Source organism: Bubalus bubalis, chromosome 1 (assembly GCF_019923935.1).
Source record: "Bubalus bubalis isolate 160015118507 breed Murrah chromosome 1, NDDB_SH_1, whole genome shotgun sequence".
In the NCBI taxonomy this organism is placed as follows: domain Eukaryota; kingdom Metazoa; phylum Chordata; class Mammalia; order Artiodactyla; family Bovidae; genus Bubalus; species Bubalus bubalis.
The window spans coordinates 19,044,438-19,066,574 of record NC_059157.1 but is presented as its reverse complement, the minus strand read 5'-3'; the positions used below and the strand labels follow the sequence as shown (position 1 = coordinate 19,066,574).

Genomic DNA, 22,137 nt, shown 5'->3' with positions numbered 1-22,137 from the left:
AAAGAAGAGAAGTGAAAAGCAAAGGAGAAAAGGAAAGATATAAGCATCTGAATGCAGAGTTCCAAAGACTAGCAAGAAGAGAAAAGAAAGACTTCCTCAGCAATCAATGCAAAGAAATAGAGGAAAACAACAGAATGGGAAAGACTAGAGATCTCTTCAAGAAAATTAGAGATACCAAGGGAACATTTCATGCAAAAATGGGCTCGATAAAGGACAGAAATGGTATGGACCTAACAGAAGCAGAAGACATCAAGAAGAGGTGGCAAGAATACACAGAAGAACTGTACAAAAAAGATCTTCACAACCCAGATAATCATGATGGTGTGATCACTCACCTAGAGCCAGACATCCTGGAATGTGAAGTCAAGTGGGCCTTAGAAAGCATTACTACGAACAAAGCTAGTGGAGGTGATGGAATTCCAGTTGAGCTATTTCAAATCCTGAAAGATGATTCTGTGAAAGTGCTGCACTCAATATGCCAGCAAATTTGGAAAACTCAGCAGTGGCCACAGGACTGGAAAAGGTCAGTTTTCATTCCAATCCCAAAGAAAGGCAATGCCAAAGAATGCTCAAACTACCACACAATTACACTCATCTCACATGCTAGTAAAGCAATGCTCAAAATTCTCCAAGCCAGGCTTCAGCAATATGTGAACCGTGAACTTCCTGATATTCAAGCTGGTTTTAGAAAAGGCAGAGAAACCAGAGATCAAATTGCCAGCACCCAATGGATCATGAAAAAAGCAATAGAGTTTCAGAAAAACATCTATTTCTGCTTTATTGACTATGCCAAAGCCTTTGACTGTGTGGATCACAATAAACTGTGGGAAATTCTGAGAGATGGGAATACCAGACCACCTGACCTGCCTCTTGAGAAATCTGTATGCAGGTCAGGAAGCAACAGTTAGAACTGGACATGGAACAACAGACTGGTTCCAAATAGGAAAAGGAGTACGTCAAGGCTGTATATTGTCACCCTGCTTATTTAACTTCTATGCAGAGTACATCATGAGAAACGCTGGACTGGAAGAAACAGAAGCTGGAATCAAGATTGCCAGGAGAAATATCAATAACCTCAGATATGCAGATGACACCACCCTTATGGCAGAAAGTGAAGAGGAACTAAAAAGCCTCTTGATGAAAGTGAAAGAGGAGAGTGGAAAAGTTGGCTTAAAGCTCAACATTCAGAAAACGAAGATCATGGTATCTGGTCCCATCACTTCATAGGAAATAGAAGGGGAAACAGTGGAAACAGTGTTAGTCTTTATTTTTCTGGGCTCCAAAATCACTGCAGATGGTGACTGCAGCCATGAAATTAAAAGACGCTTACTCCTTGGAAGGAACGTTATGTCCAACCTAGATAGCATATTCAAAAGCAGAGACATTACGTTGCCAACAAAGGTCCATCTAGTCAAGGCTGTGGTTTTTCCTGTGGTCATGTATGGATGTGAGAGTTGGACTGTGAAGAAGGCTGAGCGCCGAAGAATTGATGCTTTTGAACTGTGGTGTTGGAGAAGACTCTTTCGAGTCCCTTGGACTGCAAGGAGATCCAACCAGTCCATTCTGAAGGAGATCAGCCCTGGGATTTCTTTGGAAGGAATGATGCTAAAGCTGAAACTGCAGTACTTTGGCCACCTCATGCAAAGAGTTGACTCATTGGAAAAGACTCTGATGCTGGGAGGGATTGGGGGCAGGAGGAGAAGGGGATGACAGAGGATGAGATGGCTGGATGGCATCACTGACTCGATGGACGTGAGTCTGAGTGAACTCCGGGAGTTGGTGATGGACAAGGAGGCCTGGCGTGCTGCGATTCATGGGGTCACAAAGAGTCGGACACGACTGAGCGACTGAACTGAACTGAACTGAACTGAAAGTCTATACTTTATTCAGAAGACCTTAATTTGACCTAGTGTCCCTTTTCTGTTCCAGAACCCCACCTAGGGGTTTCCACATTGTGTTTGTCATGTCTCCTTAGGCTTTCTCTTGACTCTAACAGTCTCTCAGACTTATTTTTGATGAGTTTAAAAGTTTTGAGGAGTACTGACCAGATATTTCGGAGAAGGCAATGTCACCCCACTCCAGTACTCTTGCCTGGAAAATCCCATGGATGGAGGAGCCTGGAAGGCTGCAGTCCGTGGGGTCACTGAGGGTCGGACATGACTGAGCGACTTCATTTTCACTTTTTACTTACATGCATCGGAGAAGGAAATGGCAACCCACTCCAGTATTCTTGCCTGGAGAATCCCAGGGACGGGGGAGCCTGGTGGGCTGCCGTCTATGGGGTCGCACAGAGTTAGACACGACTGAAGCGACTTAGCAGCAGCAGACCAGATATTTTGTAGGATTCCCTTCCATTGGAACTATCTGATGTTTTTCTCATGATTAGAGTGAGGTTATAGGTTTGGGAGAGGAGGAACATAGAGGTAAAGTGCCATTTTCATCACACCTTTCCGTGTTATTAATACATAGTATCCACACGATTTATCACTGTTGATGTTGACTTTGACCACTTGGCTGAGGTGGTGTTTGCCGGCCTTTTCCACTGTAAATGTAAACCCTTACTTTCCATGTTACTTTTTGGAAAGAATTTACTACGTGTAGCCCAGGACTTCCCTGTTGGTCCAGTGGTTAAGAATCCACCTGCCAGTGCAGGGAACACAAGTTTGATCCCTGCTCCGGGAAGATCCCACATGCCTTGGGGGCAACTAAGCCCATGCTCCACAACTGAGCCCACTCTATAGAGCCGGTGTTCCGAAACAAGAGAAGCCATTGCAATGAGAAGTCCATGGACTACAACTAGAGAAAGCCCACGCACACCGCCAAAGACCCAGCTCAACCAAAAATAAGAAATAAACTAATGCTAATACAACGAATTTATTATGTGTAGCCCACACTTAAGGAGGAGTTACGCTCCTTCCCAGTTCCCTTGCAGGCAGAGTATTTGTATAAATTATTTGGAGTCATACATGGGAGATTTGTCTCTTCTCCCCTATTTATTTATTTATGGTATGGCAGATTTTCCTTAATGCATCCACCTTCTCACATGTCACTAATGGCAGATATGAGATGGCTTTCCAGGTGAAAGCACCCATTATCCTTTCTTGGTTCTGCAATGCTTGGATACATAACAACCACCTCACTTTATAGGTGCGATACGGCACAAGATCCTTAGTGAGACGGAAGTGAATACAGACTCATCAGGATGTCAGGGTGTCAAGGCGCAGAGGCTGGGCTAGGAATCTGGAGGCTGCAGCTGGACTGCTCTGGACTCTAATGAGCTACGTGACCTTGGGGAAGTCAGACTCTGCAAGACAGTATGTTCACATGCAAACACGAGAACTGAAACCGATCAGCCCTTCCGATTCTAAAAATATCCACGTGTTGCAAAGCCACAGCTAGGTTCAGAGTGGTTAGCTGATCACTGCAGGTGCAAACGCTGCGGTTTTCCCTGACCAGCACTGGTGTGTGGACTTGAACCATACAAGCGGTGGTCTTGTGCTTGGCCCTGCCTCACGGTTCCATAGCCGTGTTTCCTGACTCTCTCTTCCCTTTCCGTGCCTATTACTACACTATCGTTAACATCATCAAGCTTCCATACCGAGACCCCCACAACACTCTTCTGGTGAGTATCCCAACTCCCATCTCTTGCCCAGCACTTCAGCATACATCCTGCAGTAAGGGTTATCTGAGAGCTGCAGATTTATTGAAGTTATAGGTTGAAGGAGACCTTAGAAAACAACCACTCCAGGGTTTACCAAACTGTGTTTTTGTTTTGTTTTGTTCCCTTTACATAGAGTTTCCTTTTATTTTTTTCACTGTTCACATTTTATTTTATTTATTTTTAAAATTGGGCTTCCCTGGTGGCTCAGATAGTAAAGAATCTGCCTGCAATGCAGGAGACTTAGGTTTGATCCCTGGGTTAAATTGATTTTTATTGAAATATAGTTGCTTTAAAATGGTATGATAGTTTCTACTGTGCAGCAAAGTGAATCAGCTCCACATATACATACATCCTTTCCCTTTTGGACTTCCTTCCTGTTCAGGTCACCACAGTGCATTAACTAGAGTACCCTGTGACCTAAACTGTGTTCTTTTTAATAGTGGTTATGCTCACACACATAAACCTGAATTTGTGATAAACTGCTTTTGAAAATTCTGTATTCCTCCCAGAGATTTACAACTCATGCTTGTATATGCAAGCATGTTCCTTGCATCATACTTTACCACCACCTATGAGTCAGGTCTTAAGACTGCTGAAAAAAAAAACAGGATATAATTTTTAAAATATTATAAAATATTTCTACACATATACTTTTTAGAAAAATAACATGTATGTGGGATAAAAATGGCTCTGAGAAGTCTTGTTATAGGGAAACCCTCTTAATGTTTAACCCAGAGTTCCTCAAATGAATTTGACCACAAAGCTTTTTTCTTGTTGTTGCCACAAAATACCAATAACATATCTTAGAACTAATGTTCTGAAGAACATGGTTGGAAAGTGCTGACCTGCCCATTTTCTAGATGAGGGAATTTTATCAATTGTTCAAGGTCACAGGGCTACTTAGCAATACTTGTTGTTGTTTAGTTGCTAAGTCATTTCTGACTCTTTTGCGACCCCATGGACTGTAGCCCGTCAGGCTCCTCTCTCCATGGGATTTCCCAGGCAAGAGTACTGGAGTGGGTTGCCATTTCCTTCTCCAGGAGATCTTCCCAACTCAGGGATCAAACCCCTGTCTCCTGCGCTGGCAGGCGGATTCCTTACTGCTGAGTCACCAGGGAAGCCATTTAGTAGTATGCTGCTGCTGCTGCTGCTGCCAAGTTGCTCCAGTCGTGTCCGACTCTGTGAGACCCCATAGATGGCAGCCCACCAGGCTCCCCCATCCCTGGTATTCTCCAGGCAAGAACACTGGAGTGGGTTGCCAGTTCCTTCTCCAATGCATGAAAGTGAAAAGTGAAAGGGAAGTCGCTCAGTCGTGTCCGACTCTTAGCGACCCCATAGACTGCAGCCTTCCATGTATTTATTTATTCAGGGCTTCCCAGGTAGCACTAGTGGTAAAGAACTCACCTGCCAATGCAGGAGTCGTAAGAGAAGCAGGTTTGATTCCTAGGTTGGGAAGATCCCTGAAGGAGGCCATGCAGTGTTCTTGCCTGGAGAATCCCATGGACAGAGGAGCCTGGCAGGCTATGGTCCATAGGGTTGCAAAGAGTCGGACACAACTGAAGTGACTTAGCATGCATTTATTTATTCTCCTGTCAATTTATATCTGAGATGATTCCTTCTCTTTTTATTTTGGTTGCTTTGGAACTGTGGTGTTGGAGAAGACCCTTGAGAGTCCCTTGGACTGCAAGGAGATCCAACCAGTCCGTCCTAAGGGAGATCAGTCCTGGGTGTTCATTGGAAGGACTGATGCTAAAGCTGAAACTCCAATACTTTGGCCACCTCGTGCGAAGAGTTGACTCATTGGAAAAGACTCTGATGCTGGGAGGGATTGGGGGCAGGAGGAGAAGGGGATGACAGAGGATGAGATGGCTGGATGGCATCACCAACTTGATTGACATGATTTTGAGTGAACTCCGGGAGTTGGTGATGGACATGCTGCGATTCATGGGGTCACAAAGAATCAGACATGACTGAGTGACTGAAATGAACTGAACTGAAGCAGTGTTGTATGAATTATCCTGCATGTACACACGTGTGTGAGCACATGTGCTAGTGTTTCTTTAGGCTATAACCTCAGAGAGAAGTTGATGAGTTATTAATATAAAATATACTACCTTCACTTTTACTGCTAAATTGTTTCAGTCGTGTCCGACTCTGTGTGACCCCATAGATGGCAGCCCACGAGGCTCCACCATGCCTGGGATTCTCCAGGCAAGAACACTGGAGTGGGTTGCCATTTCCTTCTCCAATGCATGAAAGTGAAAAGTGAAATCACTTTTACTAGATAATATGAAATAGTGTTCAGTTCACATCTTCACCAGTAGCATATGAGGATTTCCATTGTTCCACATCCTTGGCAGCAGTAACTTGGCAGATTTTTTTTCAAGTTTATATTATAGAAAATTTCAAACATAAACAAGAATTATAAGCATTCTTCAGCTTCAACACTTACTGACCCACAGCTGATCTTCCATGGGCCATCCTGGGGTATTTTAAAGCCAATTCCAGACATACTATCACTTTATGTGTAAACATTTCTGAATGTATCCTTAAAAAGATCCTACCTTTAAAAAACTGAGCTGAGACTACATGCAGTAAAGTACACAAATCTTAAGATTACAGCTCAGTAAATGAGTTTTCTCACATACCCACAACTACCACCCAGATCAACATCTAGAATGCTTTCAGTTCACCCAGAAGGTTTCTTTAAGAACCTTCCTAAGACCTAATAAAAGACCTTATAAAAACACAAGAACAAGACCACTATCATACTGAAAATTGGATAACAATTCTTTTAAAAAATATTTGTGTATTTTTGGCTGCCTTGGGTCTTAGTGGTGCAAGTGGAATCTTTGTTGTGGCACGTGGGCTTCTCTAGTTATGGTCGAGGGCTTAGTGGTCCCAGGGCATGTGGGATCTTAGTTTTCCAGTTCAGTTCAGTTGCTCAGTTGTGTCGGACTCTTTGGACCCCATGAACCGCAGCACACCAGGCCTCCCTGTCCATCACCAACTGCCAGAGTCCACCCAAATCCATGTCCATTGAGTCGGTGATGCTCTCCAACCATCTTATCATCTGTCGTTCCCTTCTCCTCCTGCCCTCAATCTTTCCCAGCATCAGGGTCTTTTCAAATGAGTCAGCTCTTGCATGAGGTAGCCAAAGTATTGGAGTTTCAGCTTTAGCATCAGTCCTTCCAATGAACACCCAGGACTGATCTCCTTTAGGATGGACTGGTTGGATCTCCTTGTAGTCCAAGGGACTCTCAAGAGTCTTCTCCAACACCACAGTTCAAAAGCATCAATTCTTTGGCACTCATCTTTCTTTGTAGTTCAACTCTCACATCCATACATGACCACTGGAAAAACCATTATCTTGACTAGACGGACTTTTGTTGGCAACATAATGTCTCTGCTTTTGAATATGCTATCTAGGTTGGTCATAACTTTCCTTCCAAGGAGTAAGCGTCTTTTAATTTCATGGCTGCAGTCACAATCTGCAGTGATTTTGGAGCCCAGAAAAATAAAGTCAACCACTGTTTCCCCGTCTATTTCCCATGAAGTGATGGGACTGGATGCCATGATCTTTGTTTTCTGAATGTTGAGCTTTAAGCCAACTTTTTCACTCTCCACTTTCACTTTCATCAAGAGGCTTTTGAGTTCCTCTTCACTTTCTGCCATAAGGGTGGTGTCATCTGCATGTCTGAGGTTATTGATATTTCTCCTGGAAATCTTGATTCCAGCTTGTGCTTCTTCCAGTCCAGCGTTTCTCATGATGTACTCTGCATATAAGTTAAATAAGCAGGGTTGATGTAAATATACAGCCTTGATGTACTCCTTTTCCTATTTGGAACCACTCTGTTGTTCCATGTCCAGTTCTAACTGTTGCTTCCTGACCTGCATACAAGTTTCTCAAGAGGCAGGTTAGGTGGTCTGGTATTCCCATCTCTTTCAGAGTTTTCCGCAGTTCTCCAAACTAGTTTCCAATTTCCTAGCTCTCCAACCAGGAATCAAACCCACGTGCCTTGAATTGAAAAGCAGATTCTTAACCATTGGACGACTAGAACAGTCCCACAATTTTCTAATATCATGAAATATCAAGTCAATGTTCAAGTTTCTTCTGCTTTTGTTTTATTTCATTAGTCCTATTAATTGTTTCTATTTCATTTATTTGTTTTTATTTTATTTCATGTTATTTCATTAATCTGCTCAAATCAGGATTGAAGTAAAAAACTACCCCTTTCTCCTTCTTGCAGTTTGTTTGATGAGCAAAACACGGAGTTTGTTCTGGAGCTTCCTGTGGTCTGAGTTTTGTTGGAGGCATTCTTGTGGTGCTGTTTCACAGGTTCCTCTGTTCCCTGTTTCCAGCAATGTGCTTGTTGCATCCTGAGACTGGATGAGATTCAGGATCAAATTTCTGGCAAGAGCATTCTGTAAGTGGTGGTATGTTCTTCCATTAGGAAGAAGGTTGTCTCTGTTTCTTGTTGGAAAGGCAGAAATCATTGATGATCATTGCTTAGTTCATTAATTCACTGGAGGCTGCAGACTTGTCAGATGCTATCATTCCCTTTTCATTTATTAGCTAGAATATTTCTTTAAAGAGAAACTTCTGCTTGCCATTTATTTGCTTAACCTGAGATGCATTTTGTATGAGAAATTGCCAAACTTTAAAATTTCTACCAATATAAAATAATATTGTGGTTTACATTTTCTATTTCCCTAATTACTAATGAGATTTTCATATATTTCATGATTTTCTTCTGCCAATTTCCCATTCTTTTCTTTTGCCCATTTCCCCCCATTGTACTATAGGTCTTCTTACTGGCTTTTGAATTGTTCACATATTTTGGATACTATTTCTTTGTTGGTTGAAAATATCTTCTTTTGGTTTGTGGCACTCTACTTTTGGCCTCTGAGGCTTTCCCCTTGCTTTGCTACCAGCTTGGGAAAACATTTTAAAAGATGTTCATTTTGCCATGTAAAAGGCACAGATATGTACACCACTAGAGGTATGTGTAAATAAACATGATGTTTACATGAAATATGCAGAAAGAGCAAACGGAATGGTCTGCCGCCTGCCATCCTCTCTCTATTCTGTGAATAAATGTGTTTGAGTAAGGTATAGCTCATTTGTAGAGAATTTAGACCACGAGAATAAAAGCTTCCTAATCAATGATACTGCTGCTGCTGCTGCTAAGTCGCTTCAGTTGTGTCTGACTCTGTGCAACCCCATAGATGGCAGCCCACCAGGCTCCCCCGTCCCTGGGATTCTGCAGGCAAGAATGCTGGAGTGGGTTGCCATTTCCTTCTCCAATGCAGGAAAGTGAAAAGTGAAAGTGAAATGGCTTAGTCATGTCTGACTCTTTGCGACCCCATGGACTGCAGCCCACCAGGCTCCTCTGTCCATGGGATTTTCCAGACAAGAGTACTGGAGTGGGTTGCCATTGCCTTCTCCATCAATGATCCTAGCTTATTCCAAAGAGGAACTTCCAGAGCTCATCTTCTGATATCCTTTTGCTGAAAAAGCTATCCTTTTGCTGAACTATGGTAGACCTGCTGAAGCAACTTCTTACTAAGCTACAGAAATGGGAGAGGAAATAAGCCTCCAGAGCCATCTTTTAAATTATTTGGGGGGGGCGGCTGTGCTGGGTGTTTGTTGTGGCATGTGGGCTTCTCTAGTTGTGGCCCACGGGCTTAGGTGTCCCAAGGCATATGGGATCTTGGTTCCTCGACCAAGATGGAACCTGTGTCTCCTGCACTGGACCTCTAAGGAAGTCCCTTGGGAATTTAATTTTAAAAATATTATGCAGATCCTAGCATGGAAGGCAGTTGGAGTTCACAGGAAGAAGGCAGCCAAGCAGGGTGACAGCCTGGCAGCCCTTAGAAGAGCGTGTACAGTGAAACTGAGCAATAGGTGAATTCATTGAGGGTAATGAGAGCCAGGTTACTCACTGATGGAGGAGGGAATTACAAATATAGAAAAGGAAAAAACTAGAATGAGCGTTGTATGTTGGATTGGGGTTACAGGGATTGATGTGAACTAATGGTATGGAATACAAATATGTAGAAATGAAGATATATATTTTATGTATATATATGTGTGTGTGCAAAAATCTAAGTGTGAGGGTGGCACTTTTATATATTCCCTTGCTCTGTCCATTAAGAGAACTAGTAGCAATGAGCACCTAATACCCAGATTTTGGTATCTAAATTCCTTTTCTCCACTAAAAGGGGTCCTTGTAGAAATGACTGATTCCAGGTCTGGGGCATGGGAAGTACAATTTGAGTCAATGATATCTTTTACCAGAATGTAACGAAGTGCGTATAGATGGATGGGATGTAACAAAGGGACACAGGAGTCAGTTTGAATGGGGCTCAAATCTGGGAAAATCTGAGCAACAAAATAAAGAAGAACAGGGACCTCCCTGCTGGTCCATTGGTTAAGGATTTGCCTTGCAATACAGGGGACTCAGATTCACTCCTTGGTCGGGGAACTAATATCCCTATGCCATGGAGCAACTAAACTCTCATACCACAACCAGAGAGTCTGTGTGCCTCAGTGAAAGTTCCCACATGATACAACGAAGATTCTGCGTGCTGCAACTCAGACCCAGTGCAGCCAAATAAATAAATGTGTACCCTGTAGCCTGTCAGGCTTCTCTGTCCATGGGATTCTCCAGGCAAGAATACTAGAGTGGGTTGCCATTTCCTTCTCCAGAGGATCTTCCCAACCCAGGAATCAAACCCAGGTCTCCTGCATTGCAGGCAGTTTTTTTTTAACCAACTGAGCTACAAGGGAAGCCCTTAAATAAATAAATATTTAAAAACAAATAAATAAATAATGACAGTAACAGATTATATTCCATTGAATAGAATAGGAATCCACCAGTCCACACTACTTGTCAATAGACAAATGAGTAAACACACAGGGAGAAGGCCAACTAACAAGTTTAAAAAGAGTGGTTGAATTAGAAAATTACCACTTGTCAGTCATTATAATGATTTTTAACTGAGGCAGGAAACATCGACTGATGCTAAAACTGGAAGGTGAAAGTTGGATGAGAACAGGATATTCACACAGCCTCAAAGTTCCTTCCCAAAAAATAATGATTAATTATGAGGAAAAAGAGTAACCTTTCCATCAGACACTATTAACGTTATTTTCAGACCCTCTGACATGAGCTTCCTGATACGCAATAAGAAAAACACAGCATCACTTTTCTGATATCCCTGCCAAAGATGGATGATAATCTAATCATGAAAACAGAAAGCACCAGACACACCTAGTTGAAGGATATGCTACAAAATAACTGAGGAACTATTCTAGGTCAAAGGAAACTGAAGAGACATAACAAGACATATACACACACGACAGCATGTGACCCGGGATTGGATCCTTTTGCTTTAAAGGACATTATTGAGACAGATGGGGTTTCCCTGGTGGCTCAGATGGTAAAGAAGCTGCCTACAATGAGGGAGACCTGGCTTTGATCCCTGAGTCGGGAAGATCTCCTGGAGAAGGGATTAGCAACCCACTCCAGTATTCTTGCCTGGAGAATTCCCTGGACAGAGGAGCCTGGTGGGCTACAGACCGTGGGTTCACAAAGAGTCAGATATGACTGAGGGACTAACTCCTTCAGTTTCACACGTTTTCATTGAGACAGACAGTCCATGAAACTTGATGTTTCTGGGTGAATAGTATATGAGAATTCCTTGTACTGTTCTTGCCATTTTTTCTGTAAGTTTGAAATTGTTTCAAAATAAAAAGTAAAACACACACACATCATAAACCAGAATAAGTTCCAGATTTATAGTCAGATGTGGGAACAGGATGGAACACTTAGATACTCAAACGCTTCTTTGTGGTTAATGGAAGAAAGAGAACCCTTTAAATGAAAGGAGAAACAAAAAGGCTCATATGGCTGTAAATATCAATATGTCTTGCCTAGGTCTTTATGGAAAGTACTTCAGCAAATAACATTTGTATTAATTAGGAAAAATATAACAGAAATGGGCTTCCCAGGGGGCACAGTGGTAAAGAATCCTCCTGACAATGCAGGAGACGAAGGAGATGTGGGCTCAGTCTCTGGGTCAGGAAGATACCTGGGAGGAGGAAATGGCAACTCACTCCAGTATTCTTGCCTGGAAAATTCCATGGACAGAGAAGCCTGGCAGGCTACAGTCCATGGGGCTGCAAAGAGTCAGGCATGACTGAGCGATAGCACACACCCAGGTAAAAGAAATGATTGATCAAAAAATGAGGCAGACCTGTGTAGGTCAATGCGATTCTAGTCACTATCTCACAAACAACTACATAGTGAAAAGCAAGAGTTGAAAGTGAAGAAATCACATGCAGTTCAAAATCCAATAAAATATATAATACTGAGAAAAATAAAAAAGAAAGATAAATATATAGGACTGTGGGCCCAGCGCCAGAGGATATTCTCAGAATGGGCTTCAGACCTAAATTTTAACCATCTGGATTTTTTTTTTTTTTTAAAGACTCATCCTACTCAACCTTTTCAAAAAGGATGAACCTTTTACTAGGAAGTCTGTATTGCCTCGTAAAGACCTGAGAAGCATGCCAAGTCCTTAGCTGAGTTAATCTCCAGAAAGCAGGCTCTTTTTTAGCATTGCAGAGTATATTGTATGGACTTGGCTTATGGCAAGCTTATTTCACGTGGTCATGTGTCAGCATACCAATCAGGAGCTGATGGACTGGCAATGTGCATCCTAACTTTGTACTTCTGTTAAAATAAAATATGGTATTGACTTTCCAGTGGTCTTGACTTCAGCTCTGAGAAGAAGGCAAGTCACCGTCACTAGCCGACTTTACAAATAAGGAGACCACATCGAAACGAGATGAGGCACCTTTCCCAAAGTTGATTCTTACAGGTGGCAGGACTTGGGCTTAACATAGATGCACTATTGCTAAATTTGCTTCGGTTTCCATGATACCAGGCTCATGCACAAAAATAAAAAATCAACAGTAAGCAGTAACTCTGTGATATCAAACAGTGGTTCATATGTTATGATGTACAGCTCAAAAAACTTATCCATTCAATTACAGCTAGTATGAATAACTCATTTGTAACTCATTTCTTTTTAAAAAAAAGTATTTTTAATTGGAGTATAGTGGCTTTATAATGTTGTGTTGGTTTCTGCTGTACAACAACATAAATCATCTGTAAGTATACGTATATCCCCTCCTTCTTGACCTCCCTCTCATCCATCCCCATCTCACTCCTCCAGGTTTTCATGGAGCCCTGAGCTGAGCTCGCTGGGATATGCGGTAGGTTCCCACTTGCTGTCTATTTCACACATGGAAGTGTATATATGTCAATGCTACTCTCTCAATTCGTCCCATCCTCTCCTTCCCCCAGTTTGCCCAAAAGTTCGTTCTCTATGTCTGCATCTCTGTTTCTGCCCTGCAAATAGTTCATCAGTACCATTTTTCTAGGTTCCATATATATGCTTTAATATATGGTATTTTCTCTTTCTGACTTACTTTTGTATGACAGACTCTAGGTCCATCCACCACACTACAACGGATGCAATTCCATTCATTTTTATGGTTGAGTAATATTCCATTGTATGTATATACCACAACTTCTTTACCCATCCCTCCACTGATGGACATGTAGGTTCCTTCCATGTTCTGGCTATTGTAAATAGTGCTGCAATGAACACTGGAGTACATGTGTCTTTTTGAATTATGATTTTTTCTGGGTATATGGGCTTTCCCAGTGGCTCAGCGGTAAAGAATCTGCCTGCAACGCAGGAGCCAAAGGAGACATGGGTTAGATCCCTGGGTCAGAAAGATCCCCTGGAGGAGGGCATGGCAACCCACTCCAGTATTCTTGCCTGGAGAATCCCATGGACAGAGGAGTCTGGCAGGCTACAGTCCATAGGGTCACAAAGCGTCAGACACGACTAAAGCGACTTAGCATGCACGCACGCACGCACAAGAGTATATGCCTAGTAGTGGGACTGTGACCAAGCAATTTCTTTAGAATGTATTCAAGGGAAATAATCAGGCAATGTATGAAGACATTTCTGCATGGATATTCCTTATTTAATATTAAGAAATTGTCAACAACTTAAAGGTTCACTCATATACAAGTTGAACACCCATAGGGGCATTCTTCAAAGCTTAAAAAAAGATTAGATAGGAAAATCTAAAGTGTCTTAATACAGATAAATATTCATAACATGGTTAATTTAAAAAGCAGGTATAGAGTATTAGTATATAATAATAACTTTTAAATACACATTAAAATTGATTTAAAAAATAAATTTAAAGCAAACCAATTAAATAAATTGTTGAAACAAACTGTTTAAAAAATCTACTGGACCAAGACGAATATATCCAGCCTCTAGTTTTGAACCTTTTCAGTCAGAGAATATCCATTTTACGTTTACAAAGATTAGTCATACATACATTTTAATATAGGTCACTTAGGGTAAAAATTATGGTAATGCTCAGGATTGCTGAGACCTTAAATTTATATACACGTACACACACACACATACACACATACACACAAAGATCTAGGTTTGCAACTTTTCAGCCACTGGTGTTTAAATTAGTCCTATTTCTTTGTCTTTTAAAAATTTATATACTTACTTTATATTTAAACTGATTTGATGAGGCTTTTTTTTGGGGTGGGCGCCAGGCTCCATGGCATGTGGGGGCTTCCCTGGTAGCTCAGCTGGTAAAGAATCCGCCTGCAATGTAGGAGACCTGGGTTCGACCCCTGGGTTGGGAAGACCCCCGGGAGAAGGGAATGACTACCTACTCCAGTTTTCTGGCCTGGAGAATTCCATGGACTGTATAGTCCAGGGGGTCACCAAGAGTCAGACACGACTTTCACTTTTGTGGCCTGTGACTTCTTAACTCCCTGACCAGGGATCGAACCCATGTCCCCTGCAGTGGAAGTGTATAGTCTTAACCATTAGACCGCCAACAAAGAAGTCCCAGTGAGGCTTTTTTCATTAGAAGAGAAATTAATTTCTGATATATAGGAAAACATGCTGTTTTTCTTTTTTATGCTGGATATTCCTAAAAAAGAGGAGAGAGACTTAAAATGTTAACAATAAAATGTGCAAAAAAAAAAAAAAAAAAAGAGGAATCTGGGTATAAAATGCTTTCCTTTCAATCAATCCTCCAGGCTAGAGCCCCATTTTCACTCTCACTTCCAAGGTACCAGCTGCTCTCAAAGCTTTTGGGGATTCTTCAATGTAAGGCTGCTTCTCAATTTTCTCCCATCAGGCTTAGGATTTTATTTTCTTAGTTTCCCCCAATTTTATTGCTGTTGTTCTCTTTCATTTTCTTTATCCTTGTTAATTTACGTCTTAAATGGTAACAGCCACAGCAAGAAATCTTTTCCGTGTTTTTATTGGAGATTTTGGAACAGAGTGAACAGAAACGTGTAGGTTTCACCTGCCGTCTTAAACAATAAAATGTGACAATCCACATGAAGTCTGTAGCACCGTTCCCTGGCCAGTGCTTTTAGCTGGTATTATTTTTATTAGTGTGCTTGTTCCCCTTTTATATCTGACTGCTTGGTCTGCCTCTTTTCTGGCTAGTCTTTCTCCTTGTCCTCTCTTAGCATAGATGCTTCCTAAGATTCTACTCTTCAATCTCTTATTTTTTTTTTTAAGCTCACCTATGATTCCAATTCCGATGGCACCCAAATATACATATTAGCTCCTATCTCTTCTGGATTGCAGACCCATTTTCCAACCATCAGCGTGATCCTGACACTTGCAAACCTTATAACCTTATAACCTTGATGTTGAACTTGATGCTCATCTAACCATACAACCAACTCTTTCCTGACATCTGTTTTCTTTTTTTTCTTTCTGGAGTTGGCATCACTAAATCCTTGAAGCCTTGAAACCTGGCTTTTAGGTCAGATGCCTTATTCTTCCTTCGCTCCTACATTCAGTCATTTGTCACATCACATAGCTTTCATATTGGAAATGGCATTCACGTCCATCCTTTTTTCTCTGCTTGTCCATGGACCATTCACCATTCCTGTTTCCCATCTCCCACCTCACCTCACTCAAATCTATACAAGCCACTAACGATTTCTTTCTAAAGGGCAATTCTTTTTTTTTTTTTTTTAATGTATTTCTATTTATTTATTTAATTTTTGGCCACACTGTGGGGCTTGTTGGCTTTTAGTTTTCCAACCAGGGATTGAACCCAGGCCCTTGTCAGTGAGAGCATGGAGTTTGAACCACTGAAGTGCCAGGGAAGTCCCTCAGGCAGTTCTTAACAATGACTAAATGAATGAAATCTTTAGCCTTATCCCTAATACTCACATATAAATTCTTTACATTCTCAACAAGTTAGAGTACGGTAGGCATTTACCATGTTTATTTTAGCATTTGACTTTTGACTGTTTATGAGTCTCTAAAAGGCCAGAGACATTTGCTAATTTATTAATTTCCTGAAGCACAAATTCAAATCACAGCTATAAAATTGGTTACAAAAAAAGAGTCACTTATCAAAAGCGTGCTTGCCAACTGCCCTGTAGCCACACCTCAATCTGGCTTTGTTGTTTTCTACTTATCATCATGTATTTAGCGAAATTTATTGAGGTTCTGAAGGCACTGCATATATTTTTTCAATTCCACTTTTCTTGTCGTGGAAAGGAAAAGTACACGTCAGAAATGGCATCTGCGATCTTCGCTGTTTTACAAATCTAACTCTTGGGTCGAGAGTTACCATACTGGCCCGTCCTTAAGAATGTCCAGTGCTTCCTGGTTTGCAGAGCTTGGCTTCCATTCTTCCCTGCTCCAGTGTGTTCATTGTCTATTGCTATATAAATAACCACCCCAAAAGCTAGTGGCTGAGAACAAGAATCATTTACCTGCCCACGAGCGAAGTGAAAGTCTCTCAGTCGTGTCTCTTTGTGACCCCATGGACTGTAGCCCTCCAGGCTCCTCTGTCCATGAGGTTTTCCAGGCAAGAATACTGGAGCGGGTTGCCATTTCCTTCTCCATGGGATCTTCCCAATCCAGGGATCAAACCCAGGTCTCCTGCATTGCAGGCAGATTCTTTACCATCTGAGCCACCAGGGAAGCCCTGCTCACAAGGGTATTTACAATTTGGGCCATTTCTAAGACCCACATGGGTCTACTCCATGTGGTGTCAGCCATGGCATCTCACTGGAGAGCATCCACCGCCAAGCCAGCTCACTCCGAAGGCTGGCTGCTGATGCTGGAAACTCAGACAAAGCTGAGTGGGGTTGAAGGAGCATGGCTAGGGCTTAAGTTTCCTCCACGTGGGCCTCTCCCGGTGACTGCTTGTGCTTTCTTATTACATGGAAGCTGGGTTTCAAAAGGGAGGGAACAGAAGATACCAGAATTTTTTTTTTTTTTAATTTATTGGAGTATAGTTGCTTTACAGTGTCGTGTTACTTTCTGCTCTACAACAAAGTGAATCATCCATACGTATACACATATCCCCTCCCTCGTGGACCTCCCACCCCACCCCCATTGCACCCCTCTAGGTCATCATAAAGCACGGAGCTGAAGTCCCTGTTCTATGCTATACAGCAGCTTCCCACTAGCTAGCTATTTTACACATGGCAGTGGATATATGTTGGACTTCCCAGTGGTAAAGAACCTGCCTGCCAATGGAAGAGACACAAGAGATGCAGGTTCAATCCCTGGTTTGGGAAGATCCCCTGGAAGAGGTCTTAGTTGCTCTAAGGTGTGTGGGTTCTCCCAGACCAGGGATTGAACCTGTGTCTTCCACATTGGCAAGCAGATTCTTTATCACTGAGCCACCAGGAAAACCCTACCCAGAAATTTTTTATGCCTGGGTGCAGAAATGTCAGACTGTCATTTCCTCCACATACTATTGCTTGAAGTAGAAATAGGCCTTTACCTCTGGATGGCAGGAGTGGTGTGTATGTACCAAAAAGTGATGTTATTTGGGGCCATGTTTTATTTTTTTTATTTGAACTCGAATGGCTCAGATGGTAAAGAATCTGCCTGCAATGCCAGAGACCCGGGCTTGATCCCTGGATAGGGAAGATTCCCTGGAGAAGGGAATGGCAACCCACTCTAGTATTCTTGCCCAGGAGAATCCCATGGACAGAGAAGCCTGGTGGCTACAGTCCATGGGGTTGCAAAGAGTCAGACACGGCTGAGTGACTTTCACTTTCTCTGAAGATTAGCTAAGACCATCCACCTTGTGGCCATAATATATTCTCCTCCCATATGAAAATATACTTGTCTCCTTCCCTAAAATATCAAAATATCTCATCACATTATCTACCAGTTCATAGTTTAGGATAAGGGTTGATCAAGTCACTATCAAGTCCGTAGTGGCTTCCCTGGTGGTTCAGTAGGTAAAGAGTCCCCCTGCAATGCAGGAGACCTGGGTTCGATCCCTGGGTCAGAAGATCCCCTGGAGAAGGAAATAGCAACCCACTCCAGAATTCTCGCCTGGAGAATTTCATGAACAGAGGAGCCTGGGGAACTACAGTCCATGGGGTCACAAAGAGTTGGACACGACTAAGTGACTCACTTTTCAAGTCACAGACTGAGGGCCAAACCTCACCTGTGGGCTATTTTTGTACAGCCCTGAGATAAGAATGGTTTTTAGATTTATTCAGGGTCATAAAAAACAAAAACAAAGAATAATATGCAACAGGGATCACACATGTGACCTGCAAAGCCTAAAATATTTTCTATTTGGCTCTATGTGGGAAAAGTTTGCCAGTCCCTGGTCTAGAATATCAGTATCTAAGTCAGGTCCAAGTGCACACGTGGCTTCTTGGGTGTGTTCCTTAACTGTGGCTCCTCAGACACAATTTTTTTTTTTTGATCTGAAGATCAGTGGACTTAAGAGACAAAATATCTGTCTCTCACATTTGTTGTTGTTCAGTTGGTTAATTGTGTCGTACTTTGTGACCCCTGGACTACAGCACGCCAGGCTTCCCTGTTTTCACTGTCTCCCTGAGTTTGCTCAAACTCCTGTCCATTGAGTCGGTAATGCCATCCAACCATCTCATTCTCTGTCACCCTCTTCTCCTCCTGCCCTCAATCTTTCCCAGCATCAGCGTCTTTTCCAGTGAGTCAGCTCTTTTTATCAGGTGGCCAATGAATATTCAAGGTTGATTTCCTTTAGGATTGACTGGTTTGAACTCCTTGCTGTCCAAGGGACTCTCAAGAGTCTTCTCCAACACTACAGTTCAAAAGCATCAGTTCTTCAGCACTCAGTCTTCTTTATGGTCTAGCTTTCATATCCATACATGACTACTGGGTAAACCATAGCTTGACTAGATGGACCTTTATTGGCAAAGTAATGTCTCTGCTTTTTAATAGCTATCTAGGTTTGTCATAGCTATTCTTCCAAGGAGCAAGCATCATTTACTTTCATGGCTGCAGTCACTGTCCGAGGTGATTTTGGGGCCCAAGAAAATAAAGTCTGTCACTATTTCCATTGTTTCCCCATCTATTTGCCATGAAGTGATGGGACCAGATGCTCTGATCTTACTCTTTTGAATGTTGAGTTTTAAGCCAGCTTTTTCATGCTCCTCCTTTACTTCCATCAAGAGGCTCTTTAGTTCCTCTTCGCTTTCTGCCATAAGGGTGGTGTCATCTGCATATCTGAGGTTATTGATATTTCCTCCAGCAATCTTGAGTCCAGTTTGTGCTTCATCCAGCCTGGCATTTCGCATGATGTTTTCTGCAGAGAAGTTAAATAAACAGGGTGGCAATATACAGCCTTGCCATACTCCTTTCCCAATTTGGAACCAGTCTGTTGTTACATGTCTGGTTCTAATTGTTGCTTCTTGACCTGCACACAGGTTTCTCAGGAGGCAGGTAAGGTGGTCTGATATTCCCTTCTCTTGAAGAATTTTCCACAGCTTGTTGTGATCCGCACAGTCAAAGGGCTTTAGTGTAGTCAATGAAGCAGAAGAGGATGTTTTTCTGGAATTCTCTTGCTTTTTCTATGATCCAACGGATGTTGACAATTTGATCTCTGGTTCCTCTGCCTTTTCTAAATCCAGCTTGTACATCTGCAAGTTCTCGGTTCACGTACTATTGAAGCCTAGCTTGAAGGATTTGAGCATTACTTTGTTAGCATGTGAGATGAGCACAATTGTCTCTCACATACCCAACACCTAATGGTAAGGTAGGGACAGAAACCCCATAACAAATACTCCCATTTAAAAAGGGAAGAATATGAGAGGGAGGTGGATACTGGTCCCTAGCAATTCTGAAACCCATCTGGTCAAATGATATCACTTCCTTAATTATGCTCACTCCTGATCTTTAGAAGTAATTCTCAATGACTCTTTCATGCATGTTGAGTTATCTTCCATTTTGGAAACAGTTCATCATTTCAAATAAATAGTTTCCTCAGCCTGTCTATAATACTGAAGGTCCAGAGACCTCTTTTCAATATGAATAGTTTCTATTTCAGTGCAAGCTATTAAAGTTACAATCATCTCTCTTAGGCAAAAACCGTATTCATATTTTTTATCAAGACAGGCCCTTCTCAGGGACTTCCCTGGCAGTCCAGTGGTTAAGACCCCATACTTCTAAGATCCCACAAGGTGCAGGCAAAAAAAGAAAAGAAAGACCCCTCTCTACTTTCTCTGCCTTTGTACACTATTAAGGGACAACATCATTTAGATCCCCAGAAGCCCTGCTCTATAGTTGAAAGGATCTATAAGGTACTACCTTAAATTTTTCTGAGATATTCTCTTCTTGTATAACAATTAACTCCAACATTTAATGGATTCAAACTGTTATATTTCACACTTTCTGTTGGTTAGGAATCCAGGCTCTGCTTAGCCAGGTCCTCTGCCTTAAGGTCTCTCAAAGGTTGTAAACCAAGATGTCAGCCAGGGCTATGATCTTGTCAACCTGATCTGTGTCAGTTTCCAATAATAAGATAACATAGACTAGTGGTTTAAACTTTTTTTTTTTTCTTATAGTTTTGGAGGTTGGGAAGTCCAAGATCAAGGTTCCAGACAATTTAGCTTTTGATGAGGGCCCTCCTCATGGCTTGCAGATGACCATCTGTATACTCATAGAGCAGAGGGGCCAGAAGCTCTGGTGTCTCTTCTTATCAGGGCACTAATCTGATCATACAGGCTCCTCCCTTGTGACCTCATCTAAACCTAATTACCTCCCAAAGGCTGTACATCCTAATACCATCACACTGGGGATTCAGTTCAGTTCAGTTCAGTTCAGTTGCTCAGTCATGTCCGACTCTTTGCAACTCCATGGACTGCAGCACGCCAGGCCTCCCTGTCCTTCACCAACTCCTGGAGTTTACTCAAACTCATGTTCATTGAGTCAGTGATGCCATCCAACCATCGCATCCTCTGTCGTCCCCTTTTCCTCCTGCCTTCAATCTTTCCTAGCATCAGGGTCTTTTCAAATGAGTCAGTTCTTCACATCAGGTGGCCAAAGTATTGGAGTTTCAACATTGGGGATTAGGGCTTCATAATATGAACTTGGGGGAGGATACAAACATTCAGTCTGTAATAGTCCTTAACTAAGGCTGTACTTAGGTGAATGCTTCCAGGCATACTCACATGGTTGTCGGCAGGATTCAGCTCCTCGTGGGTTGTTGGACTGAAAGCCCCAGTTCCTTGCTGACCCTTGGATGGAGGCATCCACCACTCCTTGCCACATGTGCCTCTCTATCAGACAGCCAATATCATAGCTGCTGGTTTCCCTCAGAGGCAGCAAGTGAGAAAGCAAGAGAGAGTGTGTACAACGGGAGCTGAGGTCTCTTTGTAATTTAACCTCCGAAGTGATATCCATCACTGTTGCTATGTTCTAGTCATTAAAAGCAAGTCACTATGTCCAGCCCAGGCTTCCTTGATGGCTCAGTGATAAAGAATCCACCTGCAATGCAGGAGATATGCATTCAATCCCTGGGTCGAGAAGATCCTCTGGAGGAGGGCATGACAATCTATTCCAGTATTCTTGCCTGGAGAAACCCAGGCACAGAGGAGCCTGGCGGGCTACAGTCCATGGGGTTGCAAAGAGTATGACACAATTGAAAGGTCTGAGAATGCATGCACGTGTGTCTAGCCCACACTCCAGGGGAAGAATTTATTAATTTATTATACCAGGGCTTGTGTACCAGGGAGTAGGGATCACTGGGGGCCACCATAGACGCTGCCTACCACGGGAGTCTTCTAACTGCATCCTTGTGGTTTTCTTTTTTTCAGGTCATGCCCTGGGTCTTAGTTGCAGTATGCAGGATCTTTGATCTTTGATCTTAGTTCCAGCCCGTGGACTCTTTAGTTGCGGCCTGTGAGATCTTGTTCCCAGACCAGGGATAGAACCTGGGCCCCCTGCATTGGGAGTCTTAGCACTGGACCATCAGGCAAGTCCCCTACATCCTTGTCTTGAACTTTACCTATGGCCAGATTTTTCTGGTAGCACCCTGGCTTTGAGCTTTACCCTGAGGCCATATTTTATTTTGAGAG

General features: G+C 42.4%; 1 protein-coding gene across 2 annotated transcripts in view; it reads left to right on the top strand.

The window, feature by feature from the left end:
* The window catches only part of RBPMS (RNA binding protein, mRNA processing factor), a 244,006-nt gene that overhangs the window by 16,133 nt on the left and 205,736 nt on the right, over nt 1-22,137 (top strand). For both annotated transcript variants that reach the window (XM_045164271.1, XM_045164264.1), the window contains one exon: nt 12,908-12,947. In XM_045164271.1, coding sequence (XP_045020206.1) covers nt 12,908-12,947 — 40 coding nt within the window. The remainder of the gene's footprint in view (nt 1-12,907; nt 12,948-22,137) is intronic.